The 26,356-nt window shown below is 37.3% G+C and overlaps 5 protein-coding genes across 5 annotated transcripts; 1 reads left to right on the forward strand and 4 right to left on the reverse strand.

The window, feature by feature from the left end:
* Nucleotides 1-124: 124 nt before the first annotated feature.
* LOC126373723 (uncharacterized) lies at nucleotides 125-1,247 on the reverse strand. Its single transcript, XM_050019959.1, has 4 exons — nucleotides 1,063-1,247; nucleotides 773-941; nucleotides 499-696; nucleotides 125-286 (listed from the first exon to the last, which is right to left on the reverse strand). Exons 1-4 carry the CDS (start codon nucleotides 1,245-1,247, stop codon nucleotides 125-127), a joined length of 714 nt encoding a protein of 237 aa, XP_049875916.1.
* A 5,136-nt stretch (nucleotides 1,248-6,383) lies between these two features.
* Nucleotides 6,384-8,258, forward strand: LOC126373928 (uncharacterized). Its single transcript, XM_050020280.1, has 5 exons — nucleotides 6,384-6,613; nucleotides 6,696-7,079; nucleotides 7,198-7,432; nucleotides 7,569-7,844; nucleotides 8,110-8,258. Exons 1-5 carry the CDS (start codon nucleotides 6,587-6,589, stop codon nucleotides 8,202-8,204), a joined length of 1,017 nt encoding a protein of 338 aa, XP_049876237.1. The 5' UTR covers nucleotides 6,384-6,586; the 3' UTR covers nucleotides 8,205-8,258.
* On the reverse strand, nucleotides 8,246-14,697 carry LOC126373926 (uncharacterized). The gene is made up of 15 exons (XM_050020278.1): nucleotides 14,231-14,697; nucleotides 13,970-14,116; nucleotides 13,727-13,803; nucleotides 13,439-13,546; nucleotides 12,947-13,067; nucleotides 12,810-12,873; nucleotides 12,093-12,268; nucleotides 11,155-11,310; nucleotides 10,838-11,032; nucleotides 10,081-10,241; nucleotides 9,659-9,794; nucleotides 9,487-9,582; nucleotides 9,131-9,252; nucleotides 8,752-8,895; nucleotides 8,246-8,521 (listed from the first exon to the last, which is right to left on the reverse strand). The coding sequence occupies exons 1-15, from the start codon at nucleotides 14,331-14,333 to the stop codon at nucleotides 8,273-8,275; spliced, it is 2,055 nt and encodes a 684-aa protein (XP_049876235.1). The 5' UTR covers nucleotides 14,334-14,697; the 3' UTR covers nucleotides 8,246-8,272.
* Nucleotides 14,698-15,761: 1,064 nt separating this feature from the next.
* On the reverse strand, nucleotides 15,762-17,562 carry LOC126373927 (enoyl-[acyl-carrier-protein] reductase, mitochondrial-like). The gene is made up of 2 exons (XM_050020279.1): nucleotides 16,874-17,562; nucleotides 15,762-16,698 (listed from the first exon to the last, which is right to left on the reverse strand). Exons 1-2 carry the CDS (start codon nucleotides 17,115-17,117, stop codon nucleotides 15,833-15,835), a joined length of 1,110 nt encoding a protein of 369 aa, XP_049876236.1. The 5' UTR covers nucleotides 17,118-17,562; the 3' UTR covers nucleotides 15,762-15,832.
* A 397-nt stretch (nucleotides 17,563-17,959) lies between these two features.
* Nucleotides 17,960-23,301, reverse strand: LOC126373929 (uncharacterized). Its single transcript, XM_050020281.1, has 7 exons — nucleotides 23,218-23,301; nucleotides 22,101-22,301; nucleotides 21,385-21,513; nucleotides 19,379-19,523; nucleotides 18,915-19,062; nucleotides 18,523-18,601; nucleotides 17,960-18,221 (listed from the first exon to the last, which is right to left on the reverse strand). Exons 2-7 carry the CDS (start codon nucleotides 22,265-22,267, stop codon nucleotides 18,002-18,004), a joined length of 888 nt encoding a protein of 295 aa, XP_049876238.1. The 5' UTR covers nucleotides 22,268-22,301; nucleotides 23,218-23,301; the 3' UTR covers nucleotides 17,960-18,001.
* Nucleotides 23,302-26,356: the final 3,055 nt, after the last annotated feature.

Raw genomic sequence — 26,356 nt, forward strand, 5'->3', positions numbered from 1 at the left:
ACTTTCATAAAAGAACTTATTATTACGTACACTAACTGATAAGAGAGAGTCTTACTAAAAATTTATTGTGATAATTAAAAACAAACATTTTGCTGAGATTTTAAAGCATAAATTTTAAAACTCTTTATTTCTTCTTCCCCTTTTTATCTTTATCAGCTCCTTTCTTTGCTGGTGGAGGCGGAGGTGGAGGAGGTGGTGGTGCTTCAGGTTCAGGCTCAGGTTCAGGTTCGGGGGGTAAAGGAGGTACAGAGGGATCTTCATCTGGATCTTCATATAAATATTCTTTCTGGAACACACAACTTGATATAGGTATGCTAATTCTTTATTTTATAACATGATGACTACGAATATGGGTAAAGATGATTAAAAAAATAGTGTTTACGATACTTTTGATCCAATATGGCTATAAGACCCGTGCATGGCCCTCATAATTACCCCACCTAAGTAACTAACTTTTAACTTTATGGTAGGATAATAAATGTTTGAAAATAAAGTTACCGGCAACTCATATAATTCGGGTGCCAGAGTAAATAAACTTTCGACGAAATCTTCATAAATCACGTTGCCGTCACCAGCTACATTAGCGTCACGAATAAATTCTATACATTCATCTAAATCTAATGGTTCTCCGTAAGTAGTCATAACTTCTTTCAGGATATCTGTTTCCAAATAATCACGTTCCTCCGTATCGAACACCTAAAATAATATAGTAGCAATGGGACCTATGATTGGCCAATTTTTTTTATTATGTATTATAAATGAAGATACCGGCCTTAAAAGCAAGCTTTAGTTCATGTTTCATGTCCGGTTCCATCACCCACTGATTGAGAATGTAGATAAACTGATCCTTGATCAACATCCTGTGGGTGCCCATTTTTAAAATCTCCACCTCCTTCATAATTTCTGCATAACTAGGATAATGAAAACTTCGACGGTGAAATCTAAAATCATATTAGGCATTTGATTTTCAGCTTTATCGTCTCAATTAGAAATTTTAATTATTATTATTATTATCTACTCAAAAGTCAAACACGATTCTACGATAATAAAACAATACTCTACTTCTTTAGTCCTAGGAAAATTTGTAATTGTTCAATAGTTATTACATTGGTGGGTTCGTCGGCTTGATTTATGACAAGCAATGGCTTTGAATTTTCATCAAACCACTCGACAATTTCAGCTAGTTGTTCTTCCGTAAATTTTGGTGTTACGTTGTTCAACGGGTGCAAAAAATCGAACACTGCCATCGTTTACCAAATGTGTAAATAGATTTCTACAAAACAAAATATCTAAAAATAATTAAAGATCGTGCTATGGAGACACTGATTGACGTTACACTATTTTCAAAAGAAGTAGGTATATATATGAATATTATAATTGATGATGTTTGCTGTCTATAAGACACATACACGTAGGTAGTGATATAAATTCTCTTTGTAGCAGACTCGAGCAAAAAAAAAAAAACCCGCCTGCACCCAAAAAAGAGAAAAACTTGGAAAAACACCTATATAATTATGTTAGTACATAATTATATAGGTAACAAAATCATAATTTATGAATGTTGATGGAAAGTATCGCAGCTTTTATTATAGTATTACATTGGCCCCGATTCCTGCAGACATCTCTTAATTTTACTTTAAGTTATACCTGTCATTTTCTTATCCGCCGAAAAGGAAAGGGACGGATGATTGACAGCTCTTAATTTTAGGAAGAATGCGTAAATAAATGAATAACCCGGGCGAATTTTTAGACAGTTGTTTTAGATTTGTGCTTAAAATTGACGTGTGTTCCATAAATTTTATGCTTGTCGATTACCCGTCCCTTTCCTTTTCGGCGGATAAGAAAATGACAGATATAACCTAAAATAAAATTAGATGGTATTTACAGGAATTAGCACCATTACTTAACGAAATATTATAATGCAGAAAGCCTGTGATGTTTGGAATAAATAAATAGAATAGAATAGAAATTGTTTATTATAAAAGGGCGCCACAAACAAAAAAAAAAGACAACAACATCATATCAAATTTCCACTAAATTACAAAAAACCAAGACGGATGTTTGTCGAAATGATCATAAGGTTGTGGTGGACGTTAAGTCGCGGTGTGAACCACGACGCCGAATTATGTGGACCCTGTTGGGTGACGTACGAACATCGTGTTCCATAAACATATTGTGTTAATGGTGTACATACATTATAATATCAAATTAATTTACAGTGTACATTAAACAAATAGTATCGCAAAGATGTATACTTAACTATGACTACGAATTCCATGAATGTGTAAATCAGTGAGCCCTAAAGGCGCAACTTCGCGTCTGTCAATAATCACATGTACGACCTTTTATGTACGAAGCGCTAATCTGTGAGCATCAGAATGACTGCCCAAAATGACAGATCAGCTTTAAAATATTACTAACATCCAATACCTTTTAGCTACTATTTAATACCTTTGTATAGATATTTTATAGATATCTTTGTAGTAAATATGCAGTGTAGTGTGGTGTCACATTGGGGCAGGCAGAAAGTGATACAATTGTATGGTATTGACAGTGTGTGCGGTAGGTAAGGCAAAAAATACAGTAGGTAGGGTAAAAAGTAAAAAATTACCACTTAACGTTCATTTAATTTTCTTTAAATTCTCTTAAACTTAATTTAAATATAACATTACAACCAATAGACCACGAATAAACAAGACTCCAATAAATATGATCACATGTTGCACTTCACGGAATCACAATTTTTATATTCGAAACTTCAACCTTAGTAAAATACGGACAAGCAAAGGATTCATCACTAAACTAAGAAAGCTTAGGAATTAGCCGTGGAAAGACCACGCCGTCGTTCCACGATAGGGTGTGTAAGTTAAATCTTGCATTCCATTTCTTCCCCGTTTCTGCAGCAAAGCTCCAGGTGACTACAAAAAAATAAAATATTAACAAATGTTTAAATATTCTTAGTTCCCTGGAAATATTAATTAAATTATGTAGCTCCTTATCATTTTTAAAATCAATTAGAAAAAAATACCTGGTTCATCATAGTGTCACCGCCCTGTGGCATGGTCGCGGGAACATTTCCAACTTGGCCCACGACGGGTTCAACTTTTGCCATCGGCTGGCCTCCTACTGGGTTACTTGCATATGTGTCACCACCAACTTTTTCCACAGGCACCTGTGTCGGTGGATTTGCATTCATGTGTGCAGCGTGTAAATGTCCTTCTGACAAGGATCCACCTTGCACAGGTGGAGGTCTAATGTTCTGCTGAGTGGCTGAGTGTGATGCCTTATACTGTCGATAGATATGCTGTAGTTGACTTCTACTTGCTGTACTGCCTATCGGTCTAGTTCCAGCTAGAGCAGTCTTGCTCATGGTATTCTTTATGTTATAGCCACCTTGCGCTTGATAATTACCAAATGGTCCCGTTGTGTACTTGGGGGCCATGTATGCAGCTGTACTATTCCTTGTATCTGGTGCGTAAATGGGTTCTTGCCCTGGCATATGACTAGTTCCTTGAGGATATTGCTGTTGTGTTTGGCCGTTAGGATCTGACATGGATCCTTCGTATCCTGGCTGTACATCCCTAGGGTCAATTTGCTGTTGAATCTGTTGATACTGTTGTCCTTGCATTTGTTGTTGTGGTATTGGCTGATTCATCGAAGGAGCTCCCGTTAATGCCGTATAAGCGAATTGCTGATTCGGCTGGATTACTGAACTAGGCTGCTGGCTTTGCATTATTTGTTGATCATTTACTTGGCCAGTTAGGTCATCATTTTGTTGGTCAGGCGTCAATTGTTGATTTAGAGGAACGGCATTATTCTGAGCAATCGCACCAGCAGCTGCATTCGCACCAGCTAAGGCAGGCTGCATCATACCCACGCTCAGATCTTTATTATTCATTATCTTGTTCATTGTTTCCATAGCAACTCTTTGTTGGTTTGCAGGATTCATTTGAATTGCAATAGCCATTGGATCGAAATTTAAATCTCCCTGTGTTGTTCCTGGAAACATGTTTTTCATACCAGCTGATTGTTGACCGAAAGGATTCGGATTCGCTATTTGCTGAGATGCCGGGTTAGCATTCATATAATTAGGTTGTCGTGCATTAGGATTCTGAGCCATATTGGCAGTCATTCCGGATTGTGGATTCGTATTAGCCGTATACATATTATCTTGAGTTACATATTGTACAGTTGGATTCATCATAGCTCCTGGATTGCCTTGGCTCATTCCCATATTCCCTGGTCCACCAGATGGTGCTCCTCCCATTTGACCAGGCGTTGAACCGGTAGCACCAGCCATGTTGTGCATGGGATTATCCATGCCACCTGCAGGAGCTTGACCACCCATGGCAGCAGAATTTCCCGTTACATCTTGCATTCCATTACCAGGAATTTGACCCCCTGTAGGTCTTATGTTCTCAGTATTTCCTGGCGCTGAAATTCCCATTTGAGCAGCTAGAGGATTTTGTCCGATTGTGTTTTGTGGCGTTATTGAGGCCAAGTCATTGTAGACTTCTTTTATTGTGGGTTGCATTAAATTTTGGCTTAAGTAGTTGTAGGTGTCAGCATATAACTTGGGAGCATTTCGACCCATGCTAGCCATTCCTTGCATAGCAGGCATTCCTCCTCCTTGCATGCCACCGCCCGGCATACCACCTCCCTGCATGCTACCACCCATCATGCCACCGCCCTGCATGCCACCGCCCTGCATGCCACCTCCCTGCATGCCACCACCCATCATGCCACCTCCCTGCATGCCACCACCCATCATGCCACCGCCCTGCATGCCACCACCCTGCATGCCACCACTCATCATGCCACCTCCCTGCACGCCACCACCCATCATGCCACCGCCCTGCATGCCACCTCCCTGCATGCCACCTCTGTGCATACCGCCACCGGTTATACCACCTCCAAACATACCACCACCTCCGGACATGCCACTTTCCTGAATACCTCCTTCGGGCATACCACCACTTTGTACGCCGCCTGCAACCATGGCGCCTCCGTGCAGGCCTCCCTCAGGCATGCCACCACCTTGCATGGAATAACTATTCATGGCGTAAGGCTCTCCGCCGCCTGGAGCAGTATAATTAGCACCAAAGCCGTGTCCACAGCAGCAACCATGTCCACATCCGCCACCTCTACATCCTTGTCCAGGGTTTGAATACATCTTGCCCATGCATCCACTGAAACCAATTTGTATCGTTGCTTATCTGATACGAATCCAAAACATTTTAATTACAAAAAGATCGATAAGAACTTACCAGTCGGCACTCTGGAGTTGATTCATTACGCTTCCCAATTCACTTAGAATCCTCTGCTTGTCCAGAGCCATATTTTTTAGTTACCACCTTTACAATTTGGAGATGCCAAGGGCAAAAATGTTTGAACACTTAAATAATTTTCATTTACACATCTGATTAATTTAAAATTTGATAAATTGTCTGTTTGAAAGTGTCAAAAGAAAGTGCGTGTATTTTGTTTTACTTATGTATTCGAAGTTTAAAAGTTTTGTTCATAATGTTTCAGAAAAAAAATGTCTAAAGTGACTGGTGACAGAGTAGATTACTCTATCTACATTGGCAGCGAGCGGGGCGTTTTACTAACATTGTTCTTGATGAACAGAGTTCTCGGGCGGTCCCACGCTAATTGTTAAAACGAAATTTGCTTTCCCACCCATTTTACCAATGTCATTTTTATTCTGCGCACGTCCATGAAATACTCGCGGAAATAATGAAGAATGCTTTAGAAGTGGCTGGAGGGAGAGGCAATGAACAACGCTACCCGATTTAAACTAATCTAATCTAGCCTATATACAAGATCCCACTACTGGGCTTAAATAGCTGTTAATCCAGAGCCGTAAAATAATTGTTTTGTTTTTTATAAATAAAAAATATCTATGGTCTAAGTGACAGTGTCATGGTCATGTTTTAGCGGGAAACGGGAACGGGACAGTTGCTTTCTTCATTGAATAATCTAAATAATTAATACGAAGTGGTGTTTTGTGGTTAATGATCGCATTAAGTTAGTCGGAAGACATTCGCGAGTGTTATTACATTGGAGTATTCAATAAACAAAGTGTATCTGCCTATTTTCGCTTCGTGCTAGGAAGCCGCTTCATAGCTCAAAAGTTTATGCGGACTTTTGAGTTAATTCGTTTGGGGTTCGGAGTAGGAGTCTACTCCGAGGGTGGGGGCTTAGGTTTCATCATCATCATTCATCACCTTTCACCATTTCATTAATCATCAAGAAAAAAAAATACGTCAGACATGGCTGTATGGGCATAGTTCCCTTTGCCTTACCCTTCGGGGAAAACCAAACCAAAAAAAAAAAAAAAAAAAGTGTCATGGTCATGTTGTTGAGTGACAGGTCTTTGTCAGTGACACACTAGTAGTGGTAGTGACAGACAGACTAGTTGACAAACTTGAAAATAGACTGCAAAAATCTTTTCAAACAACCGCTCAACTTCGATCACTTATTTTAGAAATTATTTTCATACATTCAACAGTTACTTCTTCTGCATTTCATTATAGTAATTGTTTACTAGGTACTTAAATTAACATTATCTTATGATTTTATTAAAATGTTTGAATCGGATGATTTCGATCAGGTGGGTAACCTTCATTTTTGTTTTAATAAAATAACATTTTATGTATGTACTATTAAACTTTATACTTACAATTTGATTGCAGGTTCTCTCTCAGTTTGACTTTCCCGAAGCAGTTGGCAAAAATAATCTCAACACGCAACTTCCAGAAAACAAAAGTTATAGTCTGGTAACAGAGACGAAAGTAAACAAAAGTAATGAAAATACTACAGAATTTGAGTTAATGAAATATAATATATCAATTAGCTGTAATAATACTGTGCAAGTTTCAAATAAAAACAAACCTGTTACTATTAATGGGGGTACCAAAGGTTCTACTGTTTCACCAAAACATACAAAGAGAAAAATAATCAATTCTCACTTTGATCACAAAACAAAGAGGAAGTTCCCGGGGCCAGCGGGATTGTTGACAGGGACACTTGAGGAGAATAAAGATGAAACCATTGGCCAAATGGAACTTTTATCTCAGGTATTTTTTTTGTTGTTATTTTTATATTTAAGAGGTTCATCCATTAATAAGGTTTATATCTGTAATGACACTATTATATAGAATATTTTCGACTTATAATGCTGTATGAAATTTTCAGGATATAGAATTTTCCCAAAATGTTATTCAGGACTTTTTTGAGTCACCTCTTTGGCTGCGTTTACTAGAGGATGTTAAAGTGTGGAATCTGTGTGATATTGACCCAGTGAAGAGTATCAAAGAGCAGGCGTTAGCTGGTAATCTTCAGAGGAGAAAGGCCCAGACAGTAGTGGCATTTGTTGAGTCTGTGGATAGATCTGTCATAGATCCTTTGATTACATTGAGGGATGCTACAGGTTGGAAACTTTTAAATAATGTAATAAATTTTTAAATATTTTTCACTATATTGTACCATATTTGTTTTTTTATCTGCTAAAACTACTAAAGCCAACAATCTCAAGATATTTACGTACTGTTGTTCATTTATTCCAGGACATATAAAATGCACACTACACCGAGATGCATGGTCTACTTTCTCACCATACATAGTATCAGAATACTGTGCACTTGTGCTATGGAAGCCTACAGTGTTGACCACAGGAAGTGCCTTCAAGAAACATTACCTTAATATAACTTTGAGCAATATCTATGCTATATACAGTTCTGCAGTGTTGAAGGATGAAGAGAAGCAGTTACCTGCTGGATACACTTGGGTTTACGAGGAAGATTTCACTGTGATAAAGACTGAGAGAACAATGATGGATCTAGGTTTGTAAATCTTTGTTACTTTTGTGATTGGTGTATACTGCACTATACACAGCACTGAACATAGGCTGCATTTGGATGGATAAATAATAGGTACTCCTATTGAGCTGAAACAGTTACAGTGACAGCTGAAAGAGTATTGTGCTGATGCTTAACCTTACAAAGCAAAACCACTGGTACTTTCACAAAATATTATTTATTGTGCTTGTGCAGTGCACTCAGCGTATTGGTTCAGTAGTGTCTAGATTATTATTATTTTTTGTTTCAGGTTCAAACATTGTTGATATCAATGGCAAGACTGGAGCTGATGATAACAATCTGCTTGATGATTTAGATAGCATATTTTCAGATGACTTGTTTTAAGCCTACTGTTACATTAAGGGTAACATCAAAATAAAACTATATTTTCAATAACAATTTTCTATATTTTTTCACATCGAATTAACATTATTTCCAGTAATAGTGTGTGAGTTTACTTTGCTTTGTAGATGATCTTTGTTTATGTGTTTTGAAAGTGAAGATGGATAGAAATAAGAGCAGTTGCACATTTTGCATTTATAAGGTGGTTCTCGTGGTTTTTTGACAGTTTTGTCTTGACTATTTTGTTCTGTAGATTTCTGCTGACTAGAATGATAGACTTTTATATGCCTGAGGCAGTTACTCAACTTGGTGAATTTCATCTGGAAATGAAGAATATTTGTTTTATATCATCTTTATAATATTTTTTTAACATAATCAACAAATTACAATAGAATTAAAATACTCAACATTAAAATAATAGACTTGAAGCCTATTATAATCCCCAAGGTATAGAGGCAAATCCTCAATTCATCAGTAGACATCTTACAACTACTTATTTTAGTAACAGGGACCTTATGGTATAAACAAAATAAGTAAAACTAATACTTACAGAACACTGCAAACAGGTATATTCTGTCCCTTTACTGGATTTTTCAACATAATACGGGTATCCCTTGACATTTACTGTCATGGAGTTCTTTGGCAACTTATCTGTATCAATAGTCAAAGCGCCGTCTGCATCCATCGCGTGTGACTGATGAGAAAGGAAACTAATGATATAATCTCTTATATATTTATAAGGAACTAGAAATAGTACGAAAAATAGAAACTAGATGCCGCAAAACATTTATCTTTCTCGCGTAGCATTATCGGGTATGATTCCTAAGACTTTGTGACAAATTTGAGCATGTGTAAGAATGGTTAGTTTTCATTATAAAGACTGGTAACCAAGTCAAGCGACTAGGACAATAATTAAATGTACCACAAACCTCTTGATGTTCAGCCAACTCAGTTTCGGACTGAAATATTGAAGCGCAAGTCCCGCATGCGTACAATCGACTAGCCTGTCTTGATGGCGTTTTTCTATATGGTATTCCCTGAGATGGCAACTCTGCAACAGTTTTACATTTTAGAATTGAGTTTCCGTTAACATTTTGTTACTAGCATGTAACTTCCCTTGGTTAGTATTATGTACCTACTTGTCATACTCTGATTCAATCAATAATTACAGTAATTACGATTACCTACTTAGTTTAGTAGAAACAGTAGTAATGATTTCGGAGGCAATAAGTTCCTGTGTAAATGGGCTGGAAACAATGGCGTCAGAGATTCAGTAGGTACTTACCACGTTCATTTAGTATTACTGATAGTGCATCCACGTTATTTTCGTATTTGGTTTCAGAAATGTGCACATGTAAAACCTTTTCCTTAGTCTTCGATGCTAGAAACAAATATGTAAGGGCATTAATTATTTTCTAGTAACTTTTCCAACCTTCATAGTTAATTAATAACTTTACCTGATCTTTCAGATATGAGTTTTTGTAACAAATCTGGAACGTGTATAAAGCAGGTGCCATTATTGACGGATGTGACTATCCCGGTTACAAAACTTGTACTACGCTTTGAATTTACACCCAATTTGCTTTCTATCACCTGAAACAGACGTGAATATAATATACTCGTTGTGTAGTAAGTCTCACACAGTACCATAATATAAACATATACGTTAGATCGTAACAATCTCTGTTAACTTGTTAACGTCGTTTATGTTCCACTCGGCGCTAATAACGCGGGCTTCAACCAATATAGACAAGCGTTCTCATGATCAAGCTCGCGAAGGTCGATCGCACTTTAGTCGCGTCAAACGATCTCAATCTTCCAAGCATGATAAGATCGCGCAGATTGTCAATACTTACCTATGGTTGTAGGAAATACTTACCTTAGTGACAACGATATTCTTTCCGACGACGGAGACCTGGAAGGCGGGCACCTGCAGCAGCCGGCACACCACCTCGTACGCGGCCGCCACCTGCTGCGGGCTGCTCTCCACGTCGCCGCGCAGCGCCAGCTGGAACAACTGCTGGAACTGCCTCTCCTCACCTTTCAGGGCAAATCATTCAATATTGTTTATATATTATGTGTAGCGACTCGATCCGGCTATCCTAGGCAGTGCCGTTTTTACTCTTATCTTATTGTTAGAGAAATGCCGATCATAACAGCAATAGACACACCCTCTTTTGCCTTGTGCAGTCGGGAAGAAACCGCATGCGAATCCAGATTCCATAGAAATCCGGCTCTCAAGATTAGCAGGCACATATTGTATAGAATAGATTTCTTTTTATACTACTTATGATTATTCATTTAGTATGAGAAATTAGTTGCAAGGTGTGGTAAATTGGAATAAGGAACCACTTATTCTGCTTGAACTATTATCCTAAGTTTTCCTTTTAATTTTCTATAGATTTATTTATTTTATTTGGGGAGCTTACAGCTAAATTTCAAAGTTACATACTAACTTAATATCTAAAAGCCATTAACAAGCTTCCACAGATTGAAAGAAAACACAATTTTGATTAAAAGAAAGCAAACATAGAGTTAGTATACTTTTCTGTTAAATGTTTTAATTTGTCAATGAAAGTCGTGACGACCTTGCTAAAAAGACTGCATCATCACATCAAAATACTAGATAGACTTACTTGATAGGTCTTTAATATTATCAACAGTTTGTTCAATAGTTTCATTCGATTCTACTATGGGTTGAGGTTGATTTTTAATTTCCTTTTCATCAGTTTTTATTTTAACATCATCTTCTTTGCGCATACACTTGACCACTTTTGCAACCAGTCTTTTTCCAGTTAATGTTTTACCTAAAATTATTTTGTTGGGAATACCTGAAATATTTACAATACCATTAAATACATTACCTACATTAGTAAACAGCAAGTTGAAATACATTTTTGAAATTAATTCTGATTTAAAAAGGATAATTTTATTTGCAAATTGTAAATCTTACTTTTAAAGCATTGTTTCGTTTTAATTCTTATAATATTATCTTTATGTTTCTCCAGTGCAACTCCTTGGCTCTCCTTATCTGGTTCTGTCTTACAAACACTTGGTAACAATTCTTTTTTTACAAAATCGCTCTTGTGTTCGATTTCAGTAGTTTCTACTGCAAAAATGTATATTTATTAAAATAACGAGATCAGCGGGCTTAGCACCGTAAGCACGCGACTCTTTCTCGCCGCGACAGAGATCATCTGTCTCTTTCAGTGCAGTACTGTGAGAGTGTGACGGGTGATGTATGTCGAGGCAAGAAAGAGTCGCGCGCTTACGGTGCTAAGCCCGCTGTCATTGGATTGACGGCCAATAAGTTTGATGTTGTTGGAGCTCTTACTTTTGGACTGTGGTTAGTTCTTGAAACCAACAAGTTAAAGACCGTTGCATAGAAAAGACAAGTTCAGCTCATTTATTATACAAGAACTTGCACACATAAAAGGGGGTTAAAATGGCCACATCGAAGCAATTCATCTAAGAAAGCAATATTGCTATTTGACATTTGTTTGCATTGCGCACTTTTATATATGTCTGTAATCCTCATTGCGGTAGACGAGTTGTATTAAAGTTTTTAGATAACTTGTTTATAACATAAGTGTTAGGTGCCCAGGAAGATAAGTAGCTTAATGTTATTGTTTCCTCTCTTTCAGTGTATTTCACTATACAAATCTCATTCTTATCGGCCGCATTACCGTGTGTGTGCGAACGAGACAGCCCACGCAAGCATCCCCTTATTCCTTAGCGGCTTACGGACTTATAGACTAAAGTAAGACTTAGAAGGGTTGAGGTGAATAAGGACGCGATGCGAATTGGTGCGGGGGTTAGAGTTACCCTTCTATACGCAGTATTCTTTATTCTATGGTATTGGGTAAGTGAATGAATTGACACTAAGAATACCTTCTTCTGCACTGATTACATTTAATTTTGAAGCAATAATTTCTTTGCTCTCATCCTCTTCAATAAAATTAATTGTCTCATTGTTCAAAACTTCTTCTGAATCCTGAATATATACTTCAAGCTGTGTTTTGTTTGGTTCACTCTCGGTTTTTGTTGTCTCATCAGTTGTTATTATGCTGAAATAATATTAATTACAATTTTTTTTTTTCAGGCCTATGGGGTATAACATACTGTATAATCGTGCGCAGGGATACAGGTAGGAAGACCACAACAGTTGCAGAGGCGGAGATGGGAGGAATGGGTACGGCAATGCAGGATGGAAAGGATAAGTCACAGTGACTGTAACCAGGAACCTGGCAGAGGGCAGCAGTAACTGTCAGTATTATTCAAAAGCGAAGGACAGGCGTCATAGTACGGCTTTGAAAAGACTACTCAGGGCGCCATCCCACTCGCGTCAGATAGAGTACTGCGGGACGGAAGGCAAGAGCCAAAACTGCTCTTTTTTCCTTCGCCCATATAAATAATTTAACCTCTCGTCTGCCGAGATACCAGACACTAGACATTCCATTTTGTCTGGTAGAGACCTGCGTTCCGTCGTTCGAAATGTTAGGTCACACCTGTAGGTGTCTACTATAACTTGTCAAAAGCCTAAAATAGCAATAATAAATGCTAGTTTATTTGAAGGCAACTTAAGTTTAGTTTAATAATTATATTTACCTTAGTCCTTCTATTTCCACATTATTACTACTTTTACTATCATTTCTCAAACTCTGAATCAAATCTGAAATAAAAAATAATAATTAAAGAGCCATTACATATTTGTTATAAATATGATATTAAATTGAAGAACATACCATTATTGGTTGTAATATCATGAAGTCCATATGTGTCTAGTATAAAAATCTTATCATTTGTTTCTAGTAGAACCCAGCCCTTTTGTTCTAAAGCTTTATATTGTTCATCGGTCATGGTTATCTGAAATAGTAAATTCAAATTCAAAAATATCTTTATTCAGTTGGTAACATAGTTAGACTTTGAAAAAATAAAATATTACAAATACTTTTTTAGACACAATGAAGAAAAAAGAGACTATTTTCCGATTTGTTGCACCTCGCGCCTTCTAAATCTCTTGCAAATTCCCTCATGCTCACTCACTGAAGTGGGTAGCTATAAGTGTAGCCATAGGCGTGTGTTCAAATATTCGGGTTGTAAGCCCCACAATCTGGAGGATTCACACTTTTTGTCCTGGTTGCAGAATTTAGAGATGGCAACCTTATCTATAGGTACACCTATGTTTCCCATCACATGTAAGGAATAATCACCAATATTTATTAAAAATGACAAACCTCTGTGCAACTAGTGCTTTGCTTGTTGATGTTACTGATTGAAGCATTCTCGCCAAGTGCTTCTTGCTGAGTTGTGTCTTTGAATTGGATGTTCTGATCTTTCTCTGCCTATAATTTGAATAAATTACGTTCTAATGGAGTTATTGCTATGTTGTATATTAATTTATTTTATGCAATTTATTATATTACAGCTGCAAGTTGCCTTCTGAAGTACATTAATATGGTAAAGAATAAGAATGTTTTTGAATGTCAATGTGAAAGTAAACCTCTATAAAAGTTTAGGTATACCTGTTCAGCATTCTCACTGAGAATTGGTTGAAGCAGAAAACTGTTCCCATAAAAGTTGTTTGTTTCTGGCAAAATATCTGGAAAAGTATTGATAGCTTGGTTTTAAAACTTTAAACACACTTTTACTCATTTAACAACTGATGTTGGATTTCTTATTTAAACTGATTATAGAGACTTAAATGGATGGACCTTTGCCTATCAGTGAAATCTAATAGAGTACATTAGATGTATATTATTAATTACCTGCAACAGAGACCACTTCTGTGGAGTTATCAGCCACATCAACAAAGAACTGTTGAGGGGTCACATCATACACTGTGCATGCTTGTGATCCGTCCAGGGTTTCCTTTACGTGTTGGACTTGTGCCACATACTGCACTTGCCTGTTCACTGAAAAAAAAAAAAAACTAACTCAGTAGCTGTTGGATTATAATACAGGTTGATATTAAAATAATAATATGTATACTAGAGCCCAAGCTATAAGTTTAAATATGTATTACTTACACAAAAATGTGCCATCATCTTGAACTACGAAGAACTGGTCCGTAGCAGCTTCACTGCTACTAGTAGGCAGGTATTCATATGTCTCAAATGTAGTTTTATCCATTGTTTACTATACTAAAGATCTACTGTAATTAAGGTTCTAATTTTATGAAGTGCCTGTGTTTTGTTCTAATTAAAACAAAAAATATTTCACGTAGAACTATTACAAACTATTGTGATTCAATTAATTATTAATTATCGTAGTTACACTTTAAACATAATGATTTATAATTTTGTTACTAGGATAGATCTTTAATTGAATGTGCTCAAAATAAAATAATTTGCATATTTTTTGTGAAAATCGCTGCTTGCGTTCCCTTTGTTTATAATTTTTGTCTGACTGTCAAATTGACGTGACATTTACGTTTCGGTTCTTATAATAATTTATACAACGCATGTGTACAGCCAATCTTTAAACAAGTATTTTTATTTTATTCCGTAAGAAAATATTCAATATTACATAAACGTTTACAATAAATATTGTAATAAATTACGGGAGAGTAAAATCAAATACATAATTTATAGTACTAAAGGCTTCACAGTGAACAGTATTTCTTAAAGCATGTACGTAATTTTTAAGTTCAACAGGCTCGTATGTTGGTGCTTTAAATTTTCCAATAACCATAAGCTGTGTAATTTGAGACAACATTTTATCCTTTTCAACACAACTGGCTTTGTTATGCCACTCATTGAGATGAAATTTGTTGAAGCGGACATCAGGACGTTCAAATTCTTTTGCTAAAGGTAAATTATAGGCGCATCCATAGTAAACTATCGCTCCTTTTGGCGCAAGTATTTTTAGTAAAACATCTTCATATCTGCCGCCTAAGCAATTTAAAGCTAATACTGGTTGTGATAGGGATGTTAGAAATGTTTTTTGCTTTTCAGCTTGTTCCAGTGTATAAACACATGTTGCTCCAATGCTTAGAAGTTTTTCTCGTACAGCTTCATACCTACAATGGCTGGCTACAATGTTGAATGTGTTTATTCCCCAAGCTTTACATAGCTGTATCACACACTGTCCACATGGACTATTTGCGGCATTTTGAATAACTGTTTGTCCATGAATTATTGGGTAAAAGTCCTTTATCATTCTGTAAGCCATACAAGGGGCTACAGCAAGCATGGATGCTTCAGCTAGAGGGAGGTTGCTAGACACAATATGGACATCTCTTTGATTGAAAATTCCATAGTAACGCCAGCTGCCAAGAAGCCGCGAGCTGAGTATCACCCTGTCTCCCACCTTCACTTGAGAGACAAGGTCTCCAATTTCTACCACATCACCAACTCCTTCATCTCCTGGTATGCATGGTAATTCTGGCTTGTGGCGAGCTACACCTGAAATAGAAAAAAAAACAGGTAGGAAAGGGAAAGGTACAAAATTATTTAATATTTGTTGTGAGTAGGATAGGTTGGTATACAAAGAAAGTAGGGTTTGATGTCAGGCGAGGACTTGGGATGGTTAAATTAAATTATAAATGATAACAGTGCATAACATTTGTATACAATTTTATTGCAATGAATTAAAATCTAGCAAAAGTAACAGAAAGTACTATTACTGACTTAGAAAGTGCAGCTAAAATCTAAAATATATTTGCAACCAATAAAGCCTTTGGTAGTCAATGCATTTCCCAAGGCCTCTTGATACTGGTCAAACTTCACTAACTTGTGGGCAGGTCCTTTTAGTTTATTTTCACACATTAATGTGATAATATCTTTCATCATTTTCTCCTTATCAGCTTGATTTGCTTTCTCATTCCAGGCAGTCATCCAGAAACCATGGAATGAAACATTTTTGAAAATAAATGCTGACGTCGGAATAATTACTGGGTCTCTTGACATGCCTCCATATGTGACCATTTTTCCTGAATGTTGTAAATGTCTCAACATTTCTGTTGAACTCTTCCCTCCCACACAGTTTAGTGCCAATGATGGTTTCTCAATCTTTTTCTCCTTGAAAATTGTTGTGGAACGCACCTCTTCTTCTGTGAGGACATAGGTAGCACCCAAATCTTCAAGATATTTCTTTAAATCTGCAATATCGGGCCTATTTCTAACGATATTAATATTTTTAACACCCCAAGACTTGCAGATTTGAATAACATTCTGTCCACAGGCACTATTGGCACCATTCTGAATCACCACTAGTCCTTTCTCTTTCACTGGTTGAAAATCAGTCAACATCCTATATGCAGTGCATGGATTGACAGTAAGAGTTGCTGCTTCTACAACTCCAAGATTATCTGGTACAACCATCAAGACATCTTCATCAAATGTTGCAATATCTCTCCAAGTTCCCTGAACAGGTTTTGTTACAATAACTTTGTTCCCTTTGGAGATATTTTGTACATTCCCACCAACCTCCTCTACAATACCCACGCCTTCATTTCCTGGTATGCAAGGCAGTTCCACCTTTACAGGATACTTTCCTGAAAACAAATATAGGGGACTAAGCAGAATGTCTTTTTTTTCTTAATTTAAATAAAAACAGCAAAATAAAATAATCAAAATTCGGTACCTTTTAAAATTATACAGTGTTGGATTAGGTCTCTTATCAGAAAGTTTATCTGTGAAAGACAGCTGTGTAAAAGTCAGTTTTTGTACCTTGTATAGTGTTAATATCTGCTGGGTTGACTGGCGCCGCTAGCATCCGAACTAATACTTCTGTACTTTTGAGCTTCGGTATAGCGCATTCCCGGTATTTCACAACATGTAAAGGATCCCCAAATTGGGCGTAAACAAGTTGTTTTGACATCAAGTTTCGCATTGTAACCTTCAAGTTTGCTGGATTATTCGCGTAACATGGTGCCTTCGTCAGTAATAACTTTGTAAGCGACAGGAGCGCCATAATCAGTTTCAATTTTTTTCCACAGTTTTTTATGGAACAAAACTATCTTTATTAAGAAATAATAATTTAAACTAATAATTTTTTATCGAATTGGTTTAGTTGACATTTCGGCTGTCGGTTTGTTTTTGTTTTCCCCGAAGGGTAAGGCAAAGGGAACTATGCCCATACAGCCATGTCTGACGTATTTTTTTTCTTGATGATTAATGAAATCTCAGAATGAAATGATGAAAGGTGATGATGATGAAACCTAAGCCCCCACCCTCGGAGTAGACTCCTACTCCGAACCCCAAACGAATTAACTCAAAAGTCCGCATAAACTTTTGAGTTATGAAGCGGCTTCCTGACACGAAGCGAAAATAGGCAGATACACTTTGTTTATTGAATACTCCAATATAATAACACTCGCGAATGTCTTCCGACTAACTTAATGCGATCATTAACCACAAAACACCACTTCGTATTAATTATTTAGATTATTCAATGAAGAAAGCAACTGTCCCGTTCCCGTCTCCCGCCAAAAAGCCTTTCGGCTGTCGGGTACAAAATGTCATTTGTTTTTATCTCGCATGGAAATAGGCAAAGACAATAAGGTATACAGCCTTGTTGTATGTAAAAGTCGTTTTTAAGCACACATTCTGCAATACTCCGCACTTTTGAATGGAATATTTTTTTTCTATTCTTTGCACCGTGTTAGCACCACTGAGCTCTATTACATATTATTTGATACCTTTATTACATATTATTTAATATAGAAATTAATTTCTGAACGAAACGTCATAATAATCGTGTCATCAAAGTTGCCATTTTATTAAAATAATATTTCCAAAAATATAAATAAATTATGTTTACGAAAATCTTCAAACCAACTTCAAACTAAGTACTATTTATTCTGCGAGGAATCGTGAAACGCGTTGATCCAAATCTTTTCTTGCAAGAGGTGCGGAAGCACTGGGCGGTGCGACTGCTTCAGGCGACGGCATTGGAGGTTTTGGAACACGGAAGCGGCGAGCTCGAGTCAGCTGCCAAGCTGCGCTTGAGTTTCTTAGACCACCGTGTGATAAGCCAGCTTCCTCGTCTACAGAAGCTAGTGTTGGTCTAGGGACACTGAAAAAAAATGCATTAAATGCTAGTAAAATATTATTAACCGCTGTGATAATAGGTACCTATCGCTTAAAAATCCTGGAACAAAATATTAATTTGGAAATAGGCTGTTTCATGGTCTTCACATCCTGTGTCGACCTACCAAGTTGTCTTTTAACGACTTGGAGGGTTCTGCACACGTCAATAGGGATGGCGGGCGTAAGTTGCGACAGATGTTTTTCGGCGACTGTCACTGTAGTCAGGAACTAGATATTACGTTCCCACTTATTACTTACTATGATGAAGGTATAAGTCGTTTACTCACTATCCAATAGTGATGGAAGTTCGCAAACGTGCCGGGGCTATGACTGACGGCAACTCTGATGAAGAATTCTTCTTTAGTCCTGTGAGGAACAATTCAATGAGGAATTTTAGTAACAAATAACCGCATGAGAGAATGATAATGTTAGTAATACCATCTAAAAACGTTTGTAAGTACCTATATGAAGTACCTAAATATAATATTTTTTAAAAGATCTTCCTTCCAGAAATAAATCTACATTCATTTGCTGAATGCATAAAGCAAAATCAAGACCTTAAATAGGACTCAAGTTCTTCTACAATATTATATACAACATAGATCTAAAAGCTTTATGTTCTTCACTATAATACACTTCCGAGATCGAGCTTTCGGCTACCAAAAAGCGTAGTGTTTACCAGAATATTTGACGTTGGTAATAGAGCTTCGATCCCGCCACTTCTGTGAGCAGACAGGACAAACAGACCGACGGATGGACCAGCGCGGAATCTCTTCAACTTGGGGCGTGGCGTTGACCTTTTGAAACGCTGGGATTTCCAGATGCACCTGCAAAACATTTTTATACTTACATAGTCAAATAACTGAGAACTAAGTAGGTAGAAACTAAAAATAAGTACGTAGTAGGTTTCCGTCCAAGAAGTACCTATGTTGTGACGGTCTGTCGAAAGTTTCTGTCTCAATAGAGATCCTAAAAAAATATAAAATGTGGATAGAAAAAAACTTCTACGAACTTCATTGATACGGTACTATTGACAGTGCATAGAAGAGGACCTATTTAAAATCAAAGATTTACTTCTAAGTACCTAGATTAATTTAGTAAAGTGAAGACTTTTGTTTGTTACAGTATATTGACGATGCTAACCGGTGCAGAGACATTGGTGGTGAAGGCCAGGATCGAGGGTATATCCATGTCGCGGCGCGTGGATATGCGCGACACGCGGGACCGCGACACGCTGCGTTCCGTCATACGCATGCTCAGTCCATGGATGCAGGCCTCGCTCGTATCACTGGTAACGGAGAAAATATTATAAATATTATATAACAAATAAGTATTGCTATAATAGTTTATCTCTTTCCCGATCTGCTGGAAGAGATTTCTACTAGAAATATGCTGCACCGTTTGCCTGTTTTGTGTGTAATCTACTTGCCTTTATGTACTGTTACTGTGTCCAAACAACAAGGTGTCGGTAAAAATATTATGAGTAAGTAGATCGAAGAATTTCCTTCGTTCAGAGACTGCGTGTTTTTCTAATGCGCATTTTTGTGTAGTGAATGTTTTTTTAAGGCGATTTTTATTATTTTTAAGAAGCGTTAATTTTCTTTCAAACATTGGGCCTCAATTTGATCACAGTTTTAATAATCGCCCCATCATCTTTCGACTCAAGACACTGTCAAAAGTCTCGACAAGCCAAGTAATTCTAAGTACTCAATTTGGACATAAGAGTCTGCAAAACTTGACAGGCGTATATCTCACTTACTCGATGCTGACTGTTAAAATAATTACCACTGCAATTGTTGAGCCTTATTCACCGTAAAACTGTGAGAAAGTTTTAGTTAAAACACGTAATAATTGAATTGAGAGTGAAAGTTACGTGTAAGTGGGAAAATGAGTGTTTTTACTGATATTCGCTTTTGTCAACACAGGCACTATTACACCATTGTTATACGCATCATGGCAAGTGCATTCTATATAATGATTTCGAGGAAAGATAATCTGATTTTTGATGTAAAATATGGATTCTTAGATATAGATAAAAGATGACATAACGTGGAACATGAAGTATTTTATTTTTTAAAGTTGGTGTTTTTATAGGTACATTCAGTTCAGAGGAAAAATCTACAAGGATATGAATGCAGAGTGCAATTATCTTTCATAAGACTCGCGGAAAGTAACTCAATAAGTATGCTCAATAAAATGGTCTTCTGAAGACTTCTGACTTTACCTACCCCAATCGGGACTCTGATGTGAGTTTATATTGTGTAGTAGGTATGGATGTTAAAATTGTGATGGTTTGTCGTCTAGTGCTACTGAAACTGGTTTTGTATTTCGCAGTGTTTGGTATCAACTTGATAAAAAATAAAGTTCATGGTCGCGCTGCCGCCGCCGTTCCGTTGGTCCAGCCAGAGCCATTTTGTTATATTTTTAAAATCATTTTTTGTTCGGGCAATTCCGATTACACCCAAGTAATAGTCGTAGACAAAGATGGTAAATAGAAACTTAACTTGTTTAATTTTTTTTAACATTGGTAAACCTACCTATGCCAGTAAAACGGAGCTGTAGCTTATGCATGCCGAAAATTAAATCAATCAAGTGCAATCCACCTCAATGCTCAATGGTTAGATACAACAAAACTACATTTAAAATAATTTTATTAAATCTGTCAATTTAACTCACACACACACACACACACACACACACACACACACACACACACACGTCGGCGTAAATATGTACTAAAAAAAAAAACTCCTTTCTCACGCAATTTCTCAAGATCCTACGGCCTTAACTAGTGTGTTCCGGCTACCGTTATTGTGCTATCCTAGCTAGCGTATAGGTATATTGCTTATTAAATGGTTCTGTGATCACTAATCGCATATCAAATATAACTACAATTTTGGTAAAATACTTGAATGATTTAGACATTTTCGTGCCAAGGTATGGTTGAAATGTCGGTACTGCGATGTATGTTACTGGCCGTGAGTTCGTTTATGGTCGGTTTATTTGAATTTTTCGTATTGAATTCGTTGGTTGTTGGTTATTGTGGGGAGATTGAAGCCGATGACGTCTGAGACTGAACACACACATTTTCTTTAATCGAGTTATCACTAACTTATAAATTAAGTAGAATAGTAGTAAGTAAACTTTACTCTTCGTCAACAGAGGTGTCGTCTTTGGGTAAGTCCAGCGTCTTGTCCTGAGCCTCCTCCGCCAGTTCTTTGCTGCGTGCGCGCACCATGTCCAGCAACAGGGTCTCGTTGCCGCCCAGGTCATTTACACTGATAAGATAACACAATATATATGATTTTATACCCATTACGATATAACTTGATATAAGATGTAACAAACGTAGTGTAGGACGCCCTTGGGCTAGATGGTGTGACGACATCCTGACGACATCCGTGAGGCTGGCAGCAGCTGGAGGAGAAAATCCGAGGACCGAGCTCAGTGGCGTGCCATAGGAGAGGTTTATGTCCAGCAGTGGATGATCGCATGCTGTTGATTGAATGAAGATCTGGCAAGGGAAGCACCTCTGCTGCAGTCGTAAAGCCTAAGCGCTCCCCGTCTGTCCGGTCAAGTAGGGAATGCCTTAGATACGTCAAATGTACAATAAGTCATGATCTTTTTTTCCAAGTAATTTATTTTAGATTTGCGGCACTGGTCACTAATTTAAGAGCCACGCTCTTGTCGGTGTAGCATTCTCCATTCTTGTCTATGACAGGCAAATTCTTTCACTTCGTTATACGACACGACGTTCGCCTTCACTTTAATCAATTTAAGCTCTTTCTGGGTTCCCCTACACAAACTACTCGCCTGAATAGATGAGGAACCCGGTAATAGACGCATCGTATCGATGTAAACTCACTGATAGTCAGGCCCAGTACTGCAGTACTCCTCACTGCGCGGCGAGAGCACCGACAACCGCGGACTGTGGCTGGACGACTCCGACACTACAGATCCTCCGCCATTGGTCGCAGAGTACGCGCGCAGGCGCACCAGCAGCGCGGTGTACGGTGTCGAGTCATTGTTCATGAACGATATGCGACTCGGCTCTTCTACCTTTGGCCTTCAAACAAAAAAATAACAAATCATAAACATTCTACTGCTGGACACAAAGTCTCCCCTAAACCAACCGGAAGGATAGGGAGCATATTTCACCACGCCTGCATCCTCGGTGACCCCATCGAGCTAATAATGCTACGGAGATGATGTTTAGTGACGTAAAACGTTGCCATTGTCTGGGATTTAAACATGAGAATCTGTAGGTTATTGCTGAATATAATAATTTTGTTTTTTTTTTTTAACTTTAGTACACCGCCTGCCGGTGTAGTAGTTAGGTGTTAACACGTTGCAATTTTATAAAACTAAATAAATTTTTAGTTGTGTGTAGTGTTATTCCTTATTCTGTGGTTGTGGTTTATGGCAAAGGGCGAGAGTGGTACGTACGGCTCGTGATGCGGAGTGCACTTTTTCTCGTACTCCGTGACTCACGAATAATGATTCATCGGTCTGTGCTCTGTGCCTATACATTTTAATAGTTTGTCGAGATAAGTAGACTCGCCTCCTAAAGACCTTGTCGCCTCGCCACTGCAGTTGTAGTGAACAATACTGTGACCTGAATTATTGAGATTGAAATATTAGTATCGTTGGAACTTAGTGAATAGTATTATAAGAAAGAGAGAAAGGACAGTCTAAAAGGACCTTATTCAATTATTCATACGTATTAGGGAACGATAACGCAGTGAATGTCGATTCGTATTCGGTCAAGGTTAAATGTTAGTCATTTTAGTGAATAAAGTTCGCAATTCCATAACGTTTATATATTATGGCTTATCTATGTAGTATATAGAACATATATAACCTATATACAGCCCACAGCTGCCGTCGTCCCACAGGCCTACCCTCAAACAACCGGAGAGGTATACCTGTGTAAGTAAAGGAGAGTAATAGGTACCTATACCTATCTTTCAGTAAGTACTTACAGTTTGAGCTGCCTTGATGAGTAGAGTTTTGAATAGCGCTGTTTCCAGTCGCCATCTTTCTTCCACGAATATGGATTGTCAGCTTTGGTTTTCCTTAAATAAAAATAAGTATTTTGTAAATTAGTAATCCTTCCCAAATATAATTATACGGAACTGGGTCACATCCTCCATAATTCGGGTGAAGTAATAAAAATACTCTACTTGCATAATTTATTCAGTTTTACGACTGTTTTGTTTTGTTTTCTCCTATAAAAGTAGCAACGAGAAAACAACATTATTTTCTTCCTTTAGTAACTATTTAGTAAACACTTATTGAAACGAAGTACATTTTCGTTCATTACATAAGTACTAATATCTGTCGTACAATAATGTTGAGTAAGTATTTATATTTGAAGAGATGTAGCACTTCGTTTGATCACACAATGTTTTCCGGAGAATAATGTGCAATAGGCAATACTCTGCTATTGGTTATGACCACCTCCATAAAAGTTCCAGTTAAGCCCACAACCCCATTCATTTTTATGGACCTTTTTTTACGTGACTTATTGTAGATTTGGCCGGATATAATACAAAATTAAAAACTTATTTGCGAAATGTACGCATCACGAAGTACTGAATTTTACTGCACCCATGTTTTTTCCTAGAGACACTCGTTCAATTTACTCTGGCTTGTAAATGGAGCCTGATGAAGATTGATGAACAAGGATAATGTAGATTTTATTTTGAACGTGAGCGCAAGTCTGCTTTTACTTCGTTTTGTAGTTCCAAGAAGATAATTTGGTTTTATGTGGCTATTGTTGATATTTTAATGGTGTTGAGTTTAACGCGATATTACGACGATGACTTGTCTGCATGGCGAAGTTAAATATTGCATGCTAACTCGAATAAGGGAGGGCGGTAATACATCGCAAGGCAGCTCGTGGAATATCAACAACTTTAAAGTTCAGTATTATTTGTATCTTCAGATACGAATCCAAGGTGGGTTCCGAACCCCGATACCAAAATTGCACCAATGACTTATATTCGTCAGTGAGTTAGAAGTTATTTTTTCTTAAATTCAGTTTTCACTAACACAGTTGGCTCGCCCATTATAGACGGTGATACGTTAGTACCTATCACATTGGTTTAATAGAAGGCTCGGTGAGGTGGGGATGGGTACTTAGTTAATCTTGCGATGGATGTACCAAGGGAGGACCTTTGATGAACTTTATGACTTGCCATCCATCAAAGTGGTAGAAAATCTCTGGTCAAAGGGTCCCAGGCGTTCTAATTCTAATCGCTCAAGTCAGAATATGACCTGGTCAACACCCGCTTAGTAGATCAATGGTATGCTAGCGGCCCTACTAACTTCTTCCTGCTTATTTACTTGAAGAAAGCAAGAGTGAACAGGTATTGACTAGAATAAGATGTTTCACTTTCACCAGAGGACCTAGGATCGAGATAAAATTCAGGCCATTTTAAGATAATTTTCTTAATTCATTATTTCACATTGAAATGAGGGGCTTTTTAATCGGCGTTCCCCAAAAACACGATAGATGGCGTTGTTAAGGTTTTTCTTCGTTTCAACTTCTAATATCATGGATAACAGACATAATGCATCTTTTATCTTCGTTTTTGGGTATAAATATGACTCTTTTTATTACAATAAGGTACAATCACAACTCAATTCTCAATTATTTATTGTATTCCGTAACTAACTTAACTAACACCCATTATTATTCTGATCAAAATAAAGAAAGAAGCAATATAGGTTTGCTACCTATATTTCATCATCATTCTACATTCTACAATTCATATCACATCATTCTCAATACATGTGATGCAAACATCAAGCAACAATTAGTTTTATATATACGCGTCTGCCATTACATTATATTTTTGAATAATTATGTACTCCAGCAATGAGAAAATAGGTAATTAGGTATCACGTTAAAAGTGAACAACGCCATCTATCGTGTGTTTGGGGATCGTCGATTGCAAAGTCCCTCATTGTAATCATGGCATGTCGTGATTTACTATAGGCAGATCGATATCAATTCACCGGGATATTTTCCTCTTAGGGCAATGCGCGTCAAGTCGAGGTCATCTTTAGCTCCGCACAGTTGAAGACAATGCGCTATGCAACTATGATGCACCGGAAATTGTAAATTGCACTTGCTACTTTTATTACTGATTGGTCAAATCAAATCAAATATACTTTATTGCACAGAAATATAATTTCAACAATCAGACATAACACATGAATACAATACAATTTGGGCGGCAAATTGGTTTTAAACGATTTTATTTATGTTAGTCCTAGATTAGAAATAAATATATATGGGATTTGTTATTCCTACTTATTTTAAATCCCGATACCAACCCGACGGGGCGGCGTAGTCGACGGTTTCCCTGATTCAGCACTTAACGCTATCGATCCATTAGGGTCGTTTAATTCTTTCAAATATTTTCTTCCCAGACGACGCCCTGGGCAAGGTTCGCGCCCAACGCATTCTCAGGCCTGTTGTCTTAAATTTTGTACCGGGTGAGAGCCCTCAGCGCTCCCCATTTGTCCAGCCAAGTAGTTAATGCCATTTGCAACAAATGTACAGTAAGTCACATCGAGATAAAAAATATTTTGACGTAACTTATTATAGATTTGCTGCATATTAAATACTTGGCTGAACAAGTGGGGGAGCGCTGAGGGCTCTCACCCGGTACAAAGTTTAAGACAACGAACAGGTCTGTGGGTGCCCAGATGGGCGCGAACCTCGGCTCAATCACTAAGAAAATATAATTTAATTTCAAGCTGCATCAAAGGACTTACTCATCCATATCCAATTATTTGTGGATGATATACACTTTCATAAAATGAATATTATTTGTTTATTTACCGATTACCTATAATCTAATTTTTATTTTGTCAAGTTGACACACATGTACAGTTTGTGTGTCAATTTGACAATGTGTTTGGAAAAAAAACACAAATAGTCTTTTCTACAATGTAAAATATAACCGACTTAAACAAGTAGGAGAATCTATGTAGCTATTTTTTTCTAGGGAGGTCAATGATCTAGCGTTGTATATTTTTATATGTTAAAATGCTTAAGTATTATAATTTAAAATGACATTACATAAGCTCACAACTATGTCCCAATTA

The sequence above is a fragment of the Pectinophora gossypiella genome, chromosome 16 (assembly GCF_024362695.1).
Source record: "Pectinophora gossypiella chromosome 16, ilPecGoss1.1, whole genome shotgun sequence".
Lineage (NCBI taxonomy): Eukaryota > Metazoa > Arthropoda > Insecta > Lepidoptera > Gelechiidae > Pectinophora > Pectinophora gossypiella.